The sequence below is a fragment of the Neolamprologus multifasciatus genome, chromosome 20 (genome assembly GCF_963576455.1).
Source record: "Neolamprologus multifasciatus chromosome 20, fNeoMul1.2, whole genome shotgun sequence".
Taxonomy (NCBI): Eukaryota; Metazoa; Chordata; class Actinopteri; order Cichliformes; family Cichlidae; genus Neolamprologus; species Neolamprologus multifasciatus.
The window spans coordinates 32,067,029-32,082,524 of record NC_140458.1 but is presented as its reverse complement, the minus strand read 5'-3'; the positions used below and the strand labels follow the sequence as shown (position 1 = coordinate 32,082,524).

General features: G+C 39.2%; 2 protein-coding genes across 6 annotated transcripts in view; one reads left to right on the top strand and one right to left on the bottom strand.

Moving 5' to 3' along the window:
* Positions 1–149: 149 nt before the first annotated feature.
* On the top strand, positions 150–5,736 carry LOC146495304 (glutathione S-transferase Mu 3-like). The gene is made up of 8 exons (XM_085145616.1): positions 150–2,169; positions 3,544–3,619; positions 3,707–3,771; positions 3,869–3,950; positions 4,095–4,192; positions 4,284–4,376; positions 5,317–5,427; positions 5,622–5,736. The coding sequence occupies exons 1-8, from the start codon at positions 2,134–2,136 to the stop codon at positions 5,706–5,708; spliced, it is 648 nt and encodes a 215-aa protein (XP_085001742.1). The 5' UTR covers positions 150–2,133; the 3' UTR covers positions 5,709–5,736.
* eps8l3b (EPS8 signaling adaptor L3b) overlaps positions 5,090–15,496 on the bottom strand; it is a 14,441-nt gene continuing 4,034 nt past the window's right edge. For 3 of the 5 annotated variants that reach the window (XM_085145606.1, XM_085145607.1, XM_085145608.1), the window contains 15 exons: positions 14,625–14,774; positions 14,455–14,540; positions 14,217–14,341; positions 13,797–13,912; positions 13,567–13,696; positions 13,374–13,459; positions 13,187–13,261; positions 11,554–11,699; positions 10,253–10,424; positions 9,783–9,826; positions 9,581–9,674; positions 8,848–8,964; positions 7,876–7,976; positions 7,648–7,780; positions 5,090–7,565 (listed from right to left, as the gene is read on the bottom strand). In XM_085145606.1, coding sequence (XP_085001732.1) covers positions 7,524–7,565; positions 7,648–7,780; positions 7,876–7,976; positions 8,848–8,964; positions 9,581–9,674; positions 9,783–9,826; positions 10,253–10,424; positions 11,554–11,699; positions 13,187–13,261; positions 13,374–13,459; positions 13,567–13,696; positions 13,797–13,912; positions 14,217–14,341; positions 14,455–14,540; positions 14,625–14,774 — 1,617 coding nt within the window. In that variant the 3' untranslated portion in view covers positions 5,090–7,523. The remainder of the gene's footprint in view (positions 7,566–7,647; positions 7,781–7,875; positions 7,977–8,847; positions 8,965–9,580; positions 9,675–9,782; positions 9,827–10,252; positions 10,425–11,553; positions 11,700–13,186; positions 13,262–13,373; positions 13,460–13,566; positions 13,697–13,796; positions 13,913–14,216; positions 14,342–14,454; positions 14,541–14,624; positions 14,775–15,496) is intronic. The other 2 variants (XM_085145609.1, XM_085145610.1) reach the window with 1 other exon arrangement.

Below are 15,496 nucleotides of genomic sequence, written 5' to 3'. Positions count from 1 at the left end.
TAAAGTAACGAGCATAGAGGACATTTTTGATTAAGAACACAGGGAGTAAGAACCACTTGTGCTAGTAGCTGATAATCATTGGAGCTCTGTGGAAATATGACAGAGCGAGTAAAAAGATGTGAAACAAAGGCTGTTTCCCAATTCAGGGTCTGCAGCCTTAAAGTAAGCAACCTCAACGATCCGCTAAAGACCGCTAAGGCCGGAAGTGCGAGGCTTGTGAAATGGGACGGTCTAGCCTCCGTTGCGCTGCCCAGGTTGCCTAGCAACCATGATACTAACAGCTGGAAACGTTTCATACAGCTTTGTTTGACAGAAATGAAGGAGAAAATCGTTTGTTTGTTTGTTTCTATATGAGCTTATCATTCTCTGATTAAGCTCAGCTATTGAACGGCGTATATTTTAAAGTAAAGGCTTTAAAACCAAGTTAGTACAAACGTCACTAATGTCACATAACTTTGCCGACATGTGGCCAACAGTAATGTTTTAATGTTCTTCGTTACTAAACATTTGCACATAAATAAGTGACATAATATTCAGTACTTAGTTTACTAAGTTACTCTTCGGGTGCCCCTCATCCGCCGTTTTTTTTCGACAAAATTATCCACACCCACCGCTGCGCTATGAATTGTGGGATATATGGGACCACGAAGCGTGCACCGGACCACGCTTGATATTTGGGGAAATCGATGGCGCATTTGGAGTATGCGTTTGAAATACACTTTGAATTGGGACAGCCGTCGTCGCGTGGCGGTGACGTAATCGCACTTAAAATGCGTACTTCAAGCGTGCAGACCCTGAATTGGGACACAGCCGAAGTCTACACCGCCACGTCCTTAAAATTCAGGGAAATGAAGGAGGCATTTGAGGGCCGCATTTCGAGCAGCCTTCGAATTGGGACAGCCTTCGTCGCGTCGCTGTGACGTAATCGGCCTTAAAATGCGGCCTTTAAGGCTGCAGACCCTGAATTGGGATATAACCAAAGACTGCTTTGTTTTCATGTCCAGCTCATCTCCACCCCTGATGTGGGTCACATTCTGCAGCAAGCTCAAACCAATTATAAACCTCAATCTCTTCAAAACTTAAAGAACTAAGAAATGCATCAAATTTTGAGTAACGTATCTCTGAGTAATAGTACAGTCAGTGACGTATGCTGATCCTCTCCCTCCGTGTTCAGTCCTTGCACAAGTTAAACCAATTTTTTTGTTTGTTTGTTTGTTTGTTTGTTTTTTAGGGAACTGAAAGTGAGCCAACTCTACAAACTCCTCCTTTCAGTTTGGGTCCTGGTGTCATCAGTATGACTGATTGTTCAAAGCATTGTGTGTCCACTCAGAGACATGTACGTGCTGTTTGTAAAAGGTTCGGTAATCCTGGTTGTGTTTGTTAAAAATACACATTACTGGGACTTCTAAGTGCCTTTTCTTATGTTTGACTTTCATTGTTAATAAGAATGAGTAGAAAATATGACCTGTCAGCATGTGTTGGACACAATGAAGACAGGATTTATATTTAAGTTACGTTTCGCGTTTAACAAAACGACCCTTTGTTTTATCGAAGGTTTTATCTGGCACGAGAAATTACATCAAGATTGCACGTAGACTAGCTTGTGCAAAGTCTGTCCTCTGATAAAGACAGTAGTGGAAATCTGGTAACTGGACTGTGACTTGGCAAAAATGAACTTCATATCGGTCTTCCTCTTGTTCTTTAGATGTCTGTGAATCCCAATTTGCAGACTCACCGTGACTCAGCTTCCTCTTTGATAACCAAGACAGATTCATACATAGTCTGTGTCAATCACTGACGAGTCTCATGCAGGGCAGATTCTTAGTGGAGGATATTCGTTATCATATATTACGTTATCATAAAGCATGCAGATGTGTAGATGAGACGTTTACATGAAAGGAAGACATTGAGAGCAACACACACACACACACACACACACACACACACGCATGAATGTCTTCACAGTCCAGCATTATGCAGCAGATTTATTGTATCCATGAACCAAAAGATAAGAGAAGCACGGCCCACCTGTTGTCGCCTTTTATAGGCTGCAAACACCAGCTCACCAACCACACTTTGCACCACCGCAGCTGCCCAGGTCTCCCTCAGCTACATTTGGAAAAGTGATTCAAAATGACAATGATACTGGGTTACTGGGATATTCGCGGGGTAAGTTCTACTTCCATTGTTGAATTAAAGAGCTCCTAATATGAAACAAATCCAGGAAATGTTGAGTTTGTATTTACAGTGTAATAAAGTCACCCTAAGCGTGCAGGGTCAAAGGAGGCTGACTGATTTTTGTAGCACTGCTGTTTAGTTATTATATCAAACAGAGCTAATAAAAAAATCTAGATTATCTTCAGCAGCTGAGGTCAATAAATGTACTGTCAATAAAACAACTATTCTTAAGTTTGACCTGTTTAACAGGTCCAAAAGATATAATGAGGTTATTTTGTTGCCTTTTATCTTTACGCATTAAAGTAACCAACCCTTTAAGATGGTTGCAAGGCGGTTTCATGTTATTTCATGCTAGAGTTGACTCTATGAACACTTTGATGTAATCAGAGGAAATTTGCAAAAATGGATTGATGTGGATCAAAAGTTTTGCAGGTGACCAACCTCCTAATTTCTCATCACACAATTCATTTTTAATAATGAAAACTGCATTCTGCCAAGAGCAGCACAAGTTGTGTCCTCCAAAACGAAGAGAACCAATGACGTATCTACACATAACACAGTGTAGGTTTTACACGCGTGGTAAATGGTATAACGCTTTACTAGTCCCTAAGGACCCCAAAGCGCTTTACACATCCAGTCATGCCCCCATTCACGCACTGGTGATGGCAAGCTGAGGCGCACTGACAGAGGCGAGGCTGCCGGACACTGGCGCCACCGAGTCCTCGGACCACCACCAGTAGGCAACAGGTGAAATGTCTTGCCACAATGAGACTGAGACTGTCCGAGCCGGGTTTTGAACCGGCAACCTTCCGATTACAAGGCGAACGCCCAAGCCTTTGAGCCACGATCACCCCAACAAATAGTGATATGTCGGTTGCGAATGAAATGGCTCTTAGAGCCGGGTCTTTTTAGTTAGGCGAGCCGAAAGAGCCGGTTCTCTAAAAAAGAGCCGGAAATCCCATCACTAATGGCAAACGTCTGAAGGAGAATTGATGAAACGACGAACTCCTCCGTTAGAAGCTAGAGTAGGTTGACTTTGGTTCAGTATGTGTGATTTCTGGACCAATGCAGCCCAGGTGCCTTATTCTACCTTATAAATAAGAAATTTGTCTAAAAATGGATGTGCAGCACAACGCAAATCTGTAAGTTATTGAAGTTACTGCTACTGTGCCACGTGCGTAAATGCGCAAATAATCTTTTTCCTGCGTTCATGTGAGACTACGATTATTTAAGTCAGTACTGCAAGATTCCAGTTGCTATCCAATTGCACACTGTCAAATATTCTAGCAGTATACTAGCAGAAGCGTCCGCAAGCCTAAAAAAACACAGATAGGCGTGTCTCACCTGATTATTGGACATTTGCAGCTTGGCCAGCACGTCCGCCTCCTGCTGGAGTACACCGGAGACAAGTATGAGGAAAAGCAATACGTTTGTGGGGAAGGTAACTAAGCATTTTAACCCAGTGATACAATTCTGTCATAATTCGGGCTGAACATCGGGTTTACTCACGTCACGTTTTCTTACGCAGCTCCCGACTACGACAAGAGCCAATGGACTGACGTTAAATTCAAACTTGGAATGGACTTTCCCAACGTAAGAGAGTTTAACTTGTGAATATAAAATTATTTGGAAAGTTTGCAAATCTAAACCATCGGCTAACACTAATGCTGCAATTCACATCTCACCATAGTTACCCTACTTGGTCGATGGAAACAGGAAAATAACGCAGAGCAATGCTATCATGCGATACATTGCTCGTAAGCACAACATGTGTAAGTTTTAAAAATTTATAACAAATTAATACTTTGTTCAAAAGAGGCGATTTCTTTGTATACTTCTACATTATATTAATTGACAAACTAATACTGCCAATGCTTTTAAGTAACTCGGACCGCTAAGGTGTCGTTTGATAACAGGTGGAGAGACTGAGGATGAAAAGATCCGAGTGGACGTCCTGGAGAATCAGGCCATGGACCTCAGGCTTGCCTTTATTAAGTTGACCTACTTAAACATTGTGCGTGTTAAATTTTAAAGAAGAAAGAAAAAGCATTCATTTTTATAACTGCTAATTTCTACTAAAGCCAATTTCATTTCTCTGACATCAGGATCAGAAGCCAGAGTACCTGAAGAATCTGCAGTGTACACTGAAGCAGTTCTCGGATTTCCTCGGAGGAAGAAAGTGGTTTGTTGGTGACAAGGTATGCTACTCCATAAACAAGAAAGGAGAGTCTTTTTATGAAGCTGCGCCTGTATTTGCTTTGTATTCAGTGCCCACACTAGGGGGCAGAATTTGAAAAGAAAAGAAAATGATTTTCTGTGTAGGCTGTTTTTTCCACTCTGAAGTGCTCATCATTGTGGATGCAAGTCTAAACTGTCACCTGTTTCTGTGGGACAGGAGTCAGGGCATTGCAAAAATCAAACTGATGACTCTGCAATTAGCCGTTAACACATTTTATTGCCTGAGCCAAGACTACTATGGAAGCTTGTTAAAACCACTGGGGGAAAATGCCATCTATATATCAAAGTCAGGTTATTATTTCAATAGTCCAAAAGTTTGAGTTTGAGTTAATAACCCAAAGTTTGTATTTGTAAATGGCAAAAATGTTTTTTTAAGTGGTAGAAACAAACTTCCATAAATACTGGTTCTTGATTACACCCGGCTGTTTAGAGATGATTAGAGAGATGAAAGCGAACCAGACAGTAAGTTTGTGAATGGAAAACAAAATGTTGAACTTTGATAGGTTATAAAATTTTGCAGAGATGAGAGGACCGGCCTTCTTTAACCTCCTAAGACCCGAACTCTTCCACGACATGCATTTTTAATTTCTCTTTGATATTTGGGCTGATTGGGGCCCAATGAATGTAAAAACTATGAATTTTTTTTTAACCTTATTTTTGTTTTTAAGAAAAATAAGAGCCACATATGAGGATATTCGTTTAAAATTTTGATAGAACAGTAGCAGTATAATGTCCTCGTAAGTGGATATCAGGCCCATGTAGAGCAAAATTGAGTATTTTAGTCTAAATAACCCAAAATGTGATGTCCATGTATGTGGACGCCAGGTCCTAGGAGGTTAAGTTTAATGCTGCTCATGAATTATTGTTTGATTATACTATAAATTCTGCTGCCTTCAACAGATCACTTTTGTGGACTTCGTTATGTACGAGCTGTTGGATGAACACAGGGCCCTTGAGCCTAAATGCCTGGAGAACTTCAAGAACCTCAATGATCTAATGAAACGTTTTGAGGTGAGAAGACTTCAGTGTTCATCAGATACCATCAGTGCAACTTACACTTTGTATTTTCTCAAATATATACTACAAAGTTATTCAGTCACTTTGGCTTCTTTCCCGGACCCCCCATGTCAATGACATTACTGAAACTCACCGCTAGGTAGTTTTTGCTTTGTTTTTTAACCAGATGTCTTCCTATATCATTGTAGGCTCTGGAGAGGATTGCTGCCTACATGAAGTCACCAAGATTTATGAAGGGTCCGATAAACAACAGGATGGCCCAGTGGGGGAAGTAACAAGGCCGAGAAAGTCCTGAAAAATGTTAATTAATGCAACTGCTGAAATAACACCGATGTTAACTTTGCTTGTACCCTGTTTTAATCACATTACACTGCCAACAATATTTTCAAGCCATTCCTAAACTCAGTAATGGTTTTAGGTTTGTGGGGAAAAAAATAATAATTTGTACTGACATCATGAGGAAGTTAAAGTGAAAGGATTTTCCAGTAAAAGCACTGATTGTTATAACTGAAATTTTTTTAAACAGATTAAAGAAACTGTTGTTCTGACTTTTCTGTTTTGCCGATTCAGTTTTTTCACGTATAGCAAGCAATGCAAAAATAAAGCAGATCTAATTTTATGCAGCACATGAGCAGAAAATACAAAACACGATTGTTTCTCATGTTTTTGTTGATCACACACGACACAGTTAATGAGGCAAATGCTGGATGAAGCCATTGTTTACATACGTACTCGTTTTATTTCATCAGGGAAAACTATACAAAGTCGAAATTACTGGAAGCACAAAAAAGCAAGATTACGTATAAACGAATATTTGAGTAACTGACAATTAATTGCTGTCATTGATACGTTTTACAATATATAGACGCTTCCTTTGAAAGTGGCAAACTCGTATACCTCAGGCAGCAGCTGTGCTTACTGGTCAGGAAATAACTGAATAAATTGGTCCATCATTTTGTAAGTAGCTGTGATCTGACTTTATGCTGCACAGTATGAGTCTGTGAACAGCAGGGTGCAGTGAAAGCAAATAGTATCCTCACTGAAGAGCTGTGCAGCTCATTTAACAGTTTGATGTGGATGAAAATTACTTCTTGGCTTTTTTTGGGTTTTTTTTTTGGGTGAATAGTAGCAGAAAATTGTTGACTGACTGTTTTACCAGTTAAATTCTTTTCATGCAAAGCTGCAGCAGTAGAAAATGCTTAATTAAAATAATAGTAATTTAATACAGCGTTCTGTTAAGGAAGATCACCACCAAAAACAATGGTTTTAATCCTGCAAATATATTAATGTTGCATTGTTTTAATCAGCAGGCTCATCATGGGCTAAATTCTCCATTGCATTGTCCAGTTTCCTGAAAAGACAACTCCATTGAATCATATCTGTTATTAACCTCTGTCTCTCTTCCACAGCATGTCTTTTATCCTGTCTTCCTTCTCTCACCCCAACCGGTCGCAGCAGATGGCCCCGCCCCTTCCTGAGCCTGGTTCTGCCGGAGGTTTCTTCCTGTTAAAAGGGAGTTTTTCCTTCCCACTGTCGCCAAAGTGCTTGCTCATAGGGGGTCATATGATTGTTGGGTTTTTCTCTGTATCTATGAAGCGCCTTGAGGCGACTTTTGTTGTGATTTGGCGCTATATAAATAAAATTGAATTGAATTGAATTGAATTGAATTCAAACCTCTGTTCTTCATTTGTCTCCACGAGCATTTTTTCCAGTCCACTTTGGACTTGTTGCTAGGCAAACAGTAACCACCCAGATGATATCACATTCCTCCATTGCCTCAGAATGATGTCACCGGTTCAGATAACAGTTTGCAGATACCGCCCCCTCTCCCCCTCCTGTCTCTGACATCCACCTTTGCTCCTGAGTTCCTTTCCCACCACTCCATCAATGGACTTTTACCTTTGATGGTGAGCACTGCACATGTTCATTGAAAATTAAATCTTCGAGTTTGCCACTTCAAACGATAAATCAACATTTGTTACAGTTTAATTTATGGAAAAGTAGCGAAATCAATTCAGACAGTTTAAATTCAACAACCTTAATTGCACACATGAGAAACATCTGAAGGGCCGGCGCAGTGACGCAGGTCGTTAGTAGCGGCCGTTGTACATGCCTGACGGTTCACTGGCCAGCTGCAGGAAACAGGATGAATTATTACTTACATGCTAACATTTAACTGTGAGTGTGTGTGTGTATTACAACAAATTTACTTACTGCAATTGCTGACTTAACAGCCTGCAGCTGGAAGAAGACTTTGCCTCCCTCCTCTGGACACACAGTCCTTATTTCTTGTTTATTCATTCCCAGAAGCTGTTGTCCACTCAGCACCCCGAGGCTCCTGACAGTGCTGTACAAGAGCAGAAATAAAATGACATTAAATGCAAGTGTTATATAGATTGCAAACATGAACTTGTCTGTTACTCCGTGGAGAATGCCACTCACATTTTGGAGAAGCCTTTGTACTCAAGCCAGGCTTGCACCTCTGCAGGTGAGGAGGACCTGTCCAAGGTGACAGGGCCGCGAGGATCTCGCTGGAAGGAAGACTGAAATATCAAATGTGAAGGCTGTTTATGAGCAAACATATTTATTTATGTACACGCTTATGAATATGCCCAATCTTAACACAAGGCACAAAGTATTTTTGACATGAGGCTTTCTGGTTTCTGTTTGATGGAAAACCACATTGCTCGATTTCTAGGGAAGCTCAGATCATTTAATGTTTGCAGCAACATGTTGGAGATCCTTTCGAGTGCCATCTGTTTTGCCGTTATCTGGGTGGGGCAGCATCAGTACCAGAGATGCCAGCAGGATCAACAAACTAATCCAGAAGGCCGGAAGCATCATTGGTCAGAATGTGGAGGCGTTTGAGTCCGTTAGCGTCAGAGGTCACTGAACAAACTGCTCCCCATCATGGACAACTCATCACACCCACTCCACACTCAAGAGGCAGCAGAGCTCCTTCTCCCTCAGACCTTTTTAACTGACTTAATTTGACTTTTCTTTGTTGTTTATCACTGTTGTAAATTTATTAATTCCTGCACTATCTCATAGTATAAGGCCCTTACCAGCCGCCTGTCGCACTTTTATTTTTAACTGTGTTGTTTATTGTAGACTGTAACATTTCTACTCTTTATTATGCTGCTGTAACAAATCAGTTTCCCTTGTGGGATCAATAAAGTATCTGTCTGTCTATTTGAGCAGCTGTTTGGCTGCAGGCAAGTAAACAGTGTGGAGATTCAAAGAGTAAAAGCATTTGCCAAAATCTTGAAACCACATGACATTAAACGTCTTCCACATTTAACATTCATCCCTATTCGTAAGAAAAGAAAAGCAGAACAGTTATGATAAATCGTCCTGCTGGAAACCATCAGATAATTGTTGATGGGTTCCCAGGTTGCTTGCGGCTCAGCTCACCGGTAGATCGTCCATGTGTCCGGGGTTCCCTAACGACTCCAAAACATTCAGAGGAATATGTCCTTCCTGGTTACGCGCGTTACGAACAAGCCACCACTGCTTTGCTTTCTGGATCACCTGTGAAAGATCCAAATCCAAATATCTCAAATACTTTGGATTTTGGCAATGAAACTACAAGTTTAAAGAAATATTAATGTTATCTGTCAGTCATTCTGTGCTGCAGCTGCAGTGTTTGCTAGAGTTATTTCAGATTCTAGTTTTGCATTTTAATTTCCTGTATAAGGTTCACAATAGTTACAATACTGGTTGGAAAATATAAACACATGATGTGACACAGTGGCTGAAAGGCTGGAAGGAATTGAAAAGATCTGCAGTTCCCCTTTTTCTTCTTTTGGAGCTGGAAAAAGTTATCTACAGCACATTTTTTATTTAAGTTTTATTTAAGTTTACAATGCCCCAAATTACTGTTGCATTACATTGCTAATCATATCTGATAATCCAGATCCCCTCAGAGTGATGGTGTATTCCTAAAACAACCTCATCCAGTTCCCGGTAAATGAAGGTTTGCTTTTTACTCTATTTTCTTAAATTTCGATGATGTAAAACAGTCCACATCGGATAAACACTGCAGATCCTGCTTTTATTTAAAGCTAGAGACAATCCTTATACTGTGTTGGACAAGGTAAGAATAAATCTTGTATTTGCAGTTGTTGAATAATATTTGTGATCTCACCTCAACCACCTCACCCTTCATAACACTCAGCTCTTGGTTGTTTCTGGCCATGAAGTTGTAAATGACACGCATGCTCTGCGGTGGTTCATTGGAGCTGAAAGAGCAGCAGACGAAATACACTTCGTATTGGCAGTGCATAAAATCGGTATACTGAAGAAATGTGAACATTAAGCCATATTTACTGCTGTGTAACAACACTTACGGTGCTGGTGGAGGTGATGGACCCCATGGATTGTTGCCCATAGGCTGTAAAAGTCATAAAAGACACCACGATTAACTGAAAAACCTCTTGATGATGGCCTCATTGGCGATATTGTTTTTCTGTTGCCATGAAAATTTAGATTTAAAGGTGCTGAGTGCCAGATGGCAGCAGTGACTACAATTCAAACAAACACTTAGTGGAGATTCTGCAGTTGGTTTAGGAGACAAACTCAGGCAAGCAAAACAACAGTTCAAAGCAATCTGCTAATCTACCAGGCTATAAACACATTACCAAACCAATTCCTAAAGCAGCTGCAGCTACAGCATAACAATTAAGCATCAGCACAGAAACAAAAATAAGTTTTAAAGGGCATGACTGCTGCAATACTTTGAGTTCACACCCAGGTGTGCTACACTGTTTGATGAGCTTCTTTGTTAAGGATGAACCAGGGGGTCGTAATAAGTTCGTACCTCGTCTGGCTGCCGCAGCGTCGGTCTGCCTGGGAAGCGTTGGCTGTTGCTTCTGCTCATTGGACCGTTCTGGAAAGGCGACGGGGATGGTACAGGAGGGGGCGGAGGGGGCTGCCAGCCATCATAGAACTCCGGGATGTAATCTGGGATGTTATTGTCCGGCCATCGAGACCTGCAAGTGAAACAGAGGGCAGGAATTATAAAACGCACAACTTCATCCATGAAAATAACACTTATACAACCTGGTAAATAAAAATAAAATAAAAATAGGGCTTATTTATTTTATTTTTATTAACCATCTGTTTAAAATTTTAAATAAATCTGCTAGACAACTCCAGCCAGTTTCAACTGAACCGGGCCTCTCAAACATGTTTGTGCTGTTGGTGTCTTTTAAATAATTTTCATTACAATTAGCTGACAAATGAAATGTTTTTGTTTGTTTATTTGTACTTCAAGAAGTCTGTGCTCCAGTTTTGGTGAATTAAAATGTTAGTGTTATAGTTGGATATTGATCACCACTAACTAGCAGGTGTTTGTCTTAGTTTATAGATGAAGTTGATAACTTTTCGCTTTTAGCTCCATCAACAACTGTAAACCTCAAATCCATGTTTTAAAATACAGCTTCATGAATGCAATGTTCTTTTTTTATACTGTGTTCTCTTTGTTTACCATAATATAAAATTATTTATATTAATTATTACTCATTTATTCATAGTGCATAAATCAGCAGTAAATAAATAAATAATAGAGAACCTTTGGGTTGTGTGTGAGGCATTTGGCTAAGTGTAGCCAGACTAATAGTAATCTTTAAATATTTGTAAACCATTAAAAAAACTGGTAAAAAATTAAAAAACTGGTAAACAAAAAGTTGCACAACAATCCCTCAAGTCTTTCGCTATAAATGTTAAAGAGGTTGTTGAACTTTGAACATGATTCTCAGCTGCAGGTTTCCTTCCAGATGAGCATAAACACAGAGTCTGAGTTTATTTCACAACTTAGCAACCGTAAAAGCTCTTCTTTTATTGTCTACTGACTAACAATGAATCCATGAGTCATTCAGAAAACAAGGAATGGTTCTTTCTTAGTATTTCTATGTTTTACATTGGTTATTCCAAATTAAACACTTTTTGCACAGGTATCAATTTGAATACAGCACATGCAAACAGACACGGCCCACAACAAGTTAGGGCGTGCCAGGGAAGATATAAGTGTAGTTAAAGTTAAAGGGCTATATATGAGAATGTTCAAAGCTTGATAAAAAGACTAGTAAAAGTGTTAGAGGACTGTTAAAGCTGCCTCACCTGGGGATGTTCCAACACTCTCCCAGGGACATCCACAGGTGGTTCTCCTCCGGGCTGACATTTTGCTTTAGCAGGCCTATAGCGGGGTCTGTCAGCAAGGGGGAGATCACATTGGGAGGCAGGTCAAACGGATACTGAGGAACTATCTGTGGAAAAAAGAAAGAATCTAGTTATAACCAAACAAGCACTATGACTTATCAGTGTTGGGCAAGTTCTCAAACCTTTATTTAACCAGGAAAATCCCATTGAGATTAAAAACCTCTTTTTCAAGGGAGACCTGGCCAAGATAGGCAGCAGCAGGTGTCTCACAGTTACAGAAATGACTCAAACACAGGCAGCAACAACACACATGCAACAATAAGTGAAAGAATACAAATAAAACAAAAATAAAATTCAATAAAATTCAAATAAAAATAAATAAATAAATAAAAAAATCAGTTAAAATGACAATCAATCTAATTGAAACAGTTGCATGTTATGGATTTGGCCTCAAGGATTCGTAGTTTAGATTTAAAAGCACTTAATGAAATAAATTCAGTCATTTTCCTTCTGCAGTTTGTTCCAAGCCGAAGGAGCTAAATGGACAAAAGCTCTTTTACCAAGTTCAGTTCGAGCAAATGGAACAGAAAGCAACAAGTAACCATGCGGACGAAGAGAATACCGACCAGCATGTTTCATTACAAGCAGGGAACATAGATAAGAAGGCAGCAACCCAAGTATCGCCTTATATATAAAACTGTATAAATGAGAGTTCCTCCGACTTACCAAAGCAGGCCGTCCTACCTGAGGGTATAACTCACAGTGGTGAGTCTGAAATTTACGGTTAGTGATGAACCTCAGAGAAGCATGATACACAGAATCAACCATTCGAAGACATTAAAGTAATCAAAGTTACTTTGAAAAAGTAATTAATTATAGTTACTAGTTACTTCTTCAAAAAAGTGACTGAGTTAGTAACTGAGTTACAAGCTTCTAAAAGTAATTAATTACTTGAAAAGTAACTATTGCGTTACTTTACTAGGGTCCAGGGTATAATTCGCCATTTTTTTACTACTTTTGATTTTCCCTCCACATTTTAAAACTATTTACTTTGCCTTGTTTGGTAAAGTAAATGTGTCTGAATTTACAGTCATTACAGTCATTATTTTGACAGACTGTATTAACACAATTGATCTAAACTCAGACAGAAAACATAAAATCTGAGTAGAAAAAGTGATATTTTTTACTGTAACAACCACAAACATGTTTATTGAATCATATTTCATATTTCAAACTTTCATAACTTTAAATGCAGTTGTCAATTTTAAAATCCTATGCACAGGTTTTGCAAACAACAAAATTATTTGCAGCCATTTACCTTTTTTTAAAATAACCATTTAAAACTATTTACAGAACAATCAGCTGTTCTGCATTCAATAAGATGCCACACAAATTCTTTGTGCCACTCCAAAAACATAATTTCTGTCCACTCTAAAGGAGAACATCACAACCTGATACCTGCAGGTCTGACAGCAGCAGGTGTATCACTCCTGTTTTTTTTACCTGGAGACAGAAGTCGCCTCATTGTTCTGACACACGCCGTTATTCCCATCACTGTGCATTATAGCAGCAGTCGTAGTAGTAGTGAGCTTACCATGTTTAAAATCGAGAAGAGCACGTGGACAAACTCAGGAGCAGAAGGATTGACCAGTATGCCGTCCAGTTGGGCCTGTAATATGATAACGAGTCTTTCAGTCACACACCAGTGCTTTTAGTCACAACAAGCATTTAGACAAGTTTGTTGTAAAACTCCTCACATTAGGAGGAACTGAAGGACTTACCAGCAGATTGAATCCATATTTGACTTTCTGAAGAGAGAAGGCATATTCATCCAAAGAAGGCAGAAAGAGGGGTGGTCCCGAGGGCTCTGATAAGCAGTCACATTAAGCACTTATTAAACTGCCTGAATCTGTAGGAGGTTATCCTTCATAGGTTACTTGTTTGTTAAAAACATAGACTGATGAAGGCTATTACCATTTTTCTTGCTTTTCTTCTTCGTCTTCTTCTTCTTGCCCATGTCCCCCTGCTGTCCAGGTGTGTTTACTGCAGCTGAAACTTTGCCCACAAAGATCTCCAGATCATTTAGAACATGGTTCAAAATGTCCTAAAAGAAAGCATCATATGAAACTCTCAAGATAAGACAGATAATTCCACAGGAAGATTCATTAATTCATAGAAAATACAGACGTTTTCACAGCACTAACCGTGTTCCTCTGTGTCTTATCACGGTCCATCTCTGGGTTGCTCTGCATGTCATACGGGTCTAAATGGTTCATTGGTTCTACTTGTGGACTATAGGGACGTGAGGAAGGCATACGATCTGCATTGCAACAAAGAGAGAAAAAAATTCAACAGAAGCTATAGAATATTTATTTATTATTATAAATATTTAATTTAGAATAAAATTATAATTAGAATATATTAAAAAAATTAATTTAGAATATAAAATTTAGAATATTTATTTATTATTTATTTATTATAATTAATAATATTTATTTATTTATTTATATTTAGAAATACTAAGGATGCTGAGTTTATTTCTTATTTGCAAAGAAGAAATGTAAAAAGTGCATTTCAGTCGCAGTGAATTTCTCTTGGATAATTTCTTTATGTTTCTACTGTACCCGGCTCTCGCCACGATGGGGCCATGAAGTCTGGGGTTGGAGCTCTCCACTCTTCCTGCATAGAGGGGGGCGCAGTCTGACGGAAACTTCCCGGCCTATGTTGTGTCATGGGTTCAAATTCATTCCTGGAAAGAAATGATTAATGAATGTACTGTACTTTCCACATTTGTCCTTCCTGCTTTCCTGTAATTAAATCTTACCCATGTTTTAGGTTTTTCGTTTTTTTTAAACACCCTACCTGACATCCGGAGGCTCTCTGTGTTGGTCCAGATTACCACCTCCTCTTTGGACTGCCTTATCCAGGTCGCTCTTGATCAGATCGGCCTGATAGAGCAAACAGGAAGAAAAATCGACATTACAATTATCATCAGCTCTCTGGCAACTTTGAGGAGGTCAAAGTTAACTCACCCCAGTCTCCTCACACTGGAACATGAAGCACCGGCGGTTGCGTTTGCTGCGTTCCTGCACAGTTATCGCCAGCAGAGAGTTGAAGTCGCAGCTGTCCAGCACAGCTTTGATTTGCACGATACAGCTCAAAGGTACCGAGTCCAGTTCTGTCTGTCAAAATCAGATTGATCGAACGTTAATAGCCAACACTGAAAGTCTTTAAAAAGAGTGAAAAGGGGAATTTTAAAAATGGTCTGGCATTTTATTTTGCTCATACATATTTTGCATGTTTTTCAGATGTTTCCGTTTCATAATTAGAGAATTTTTCTCACACACAGTTTAGCACTTTAAACAGTTATGGTTGTGTAACGGTTGTGCTTCACCTGGTTGCACTTTTATATACTCTTTGGTATGGGAAATGTTACTGCTACAGCACAGAATTATATTTAGTTTCGTTGAAGAAAGTGACCTTAATCTGTGAGCCTTAATCTCAAACCCATCAGGACCCTTTGGGATGAAGTGGAACAATAACATTAAATAGTGGCCTCAAATCCCAGACGGTAACTTACATAATTTTACTAACAAACTGAGACAATGAAGTAACATTACTATACCATTTCACTTCCTGCACCAGAGATGGGCAGTAACACGTTAATTGTAATCCGATTACTTTTTTCAAGTAACGAGTAAAGTAAGGGATTACTATTGCTTTACAGGTGAAAATAGACCAAAAGGATCGCTAGTCTTTGACTTTATTTATTTTCTGCTGTGATTTACTTGCATCTATTTGAAAGAGTGAGTGTAAACACACACAAAAAATTTATTTTATGTGCTGGAATGTGCAGAAAATAGGTTTTAATATTAAACAAATTTCTTCCAGTCAGAGAATGGTG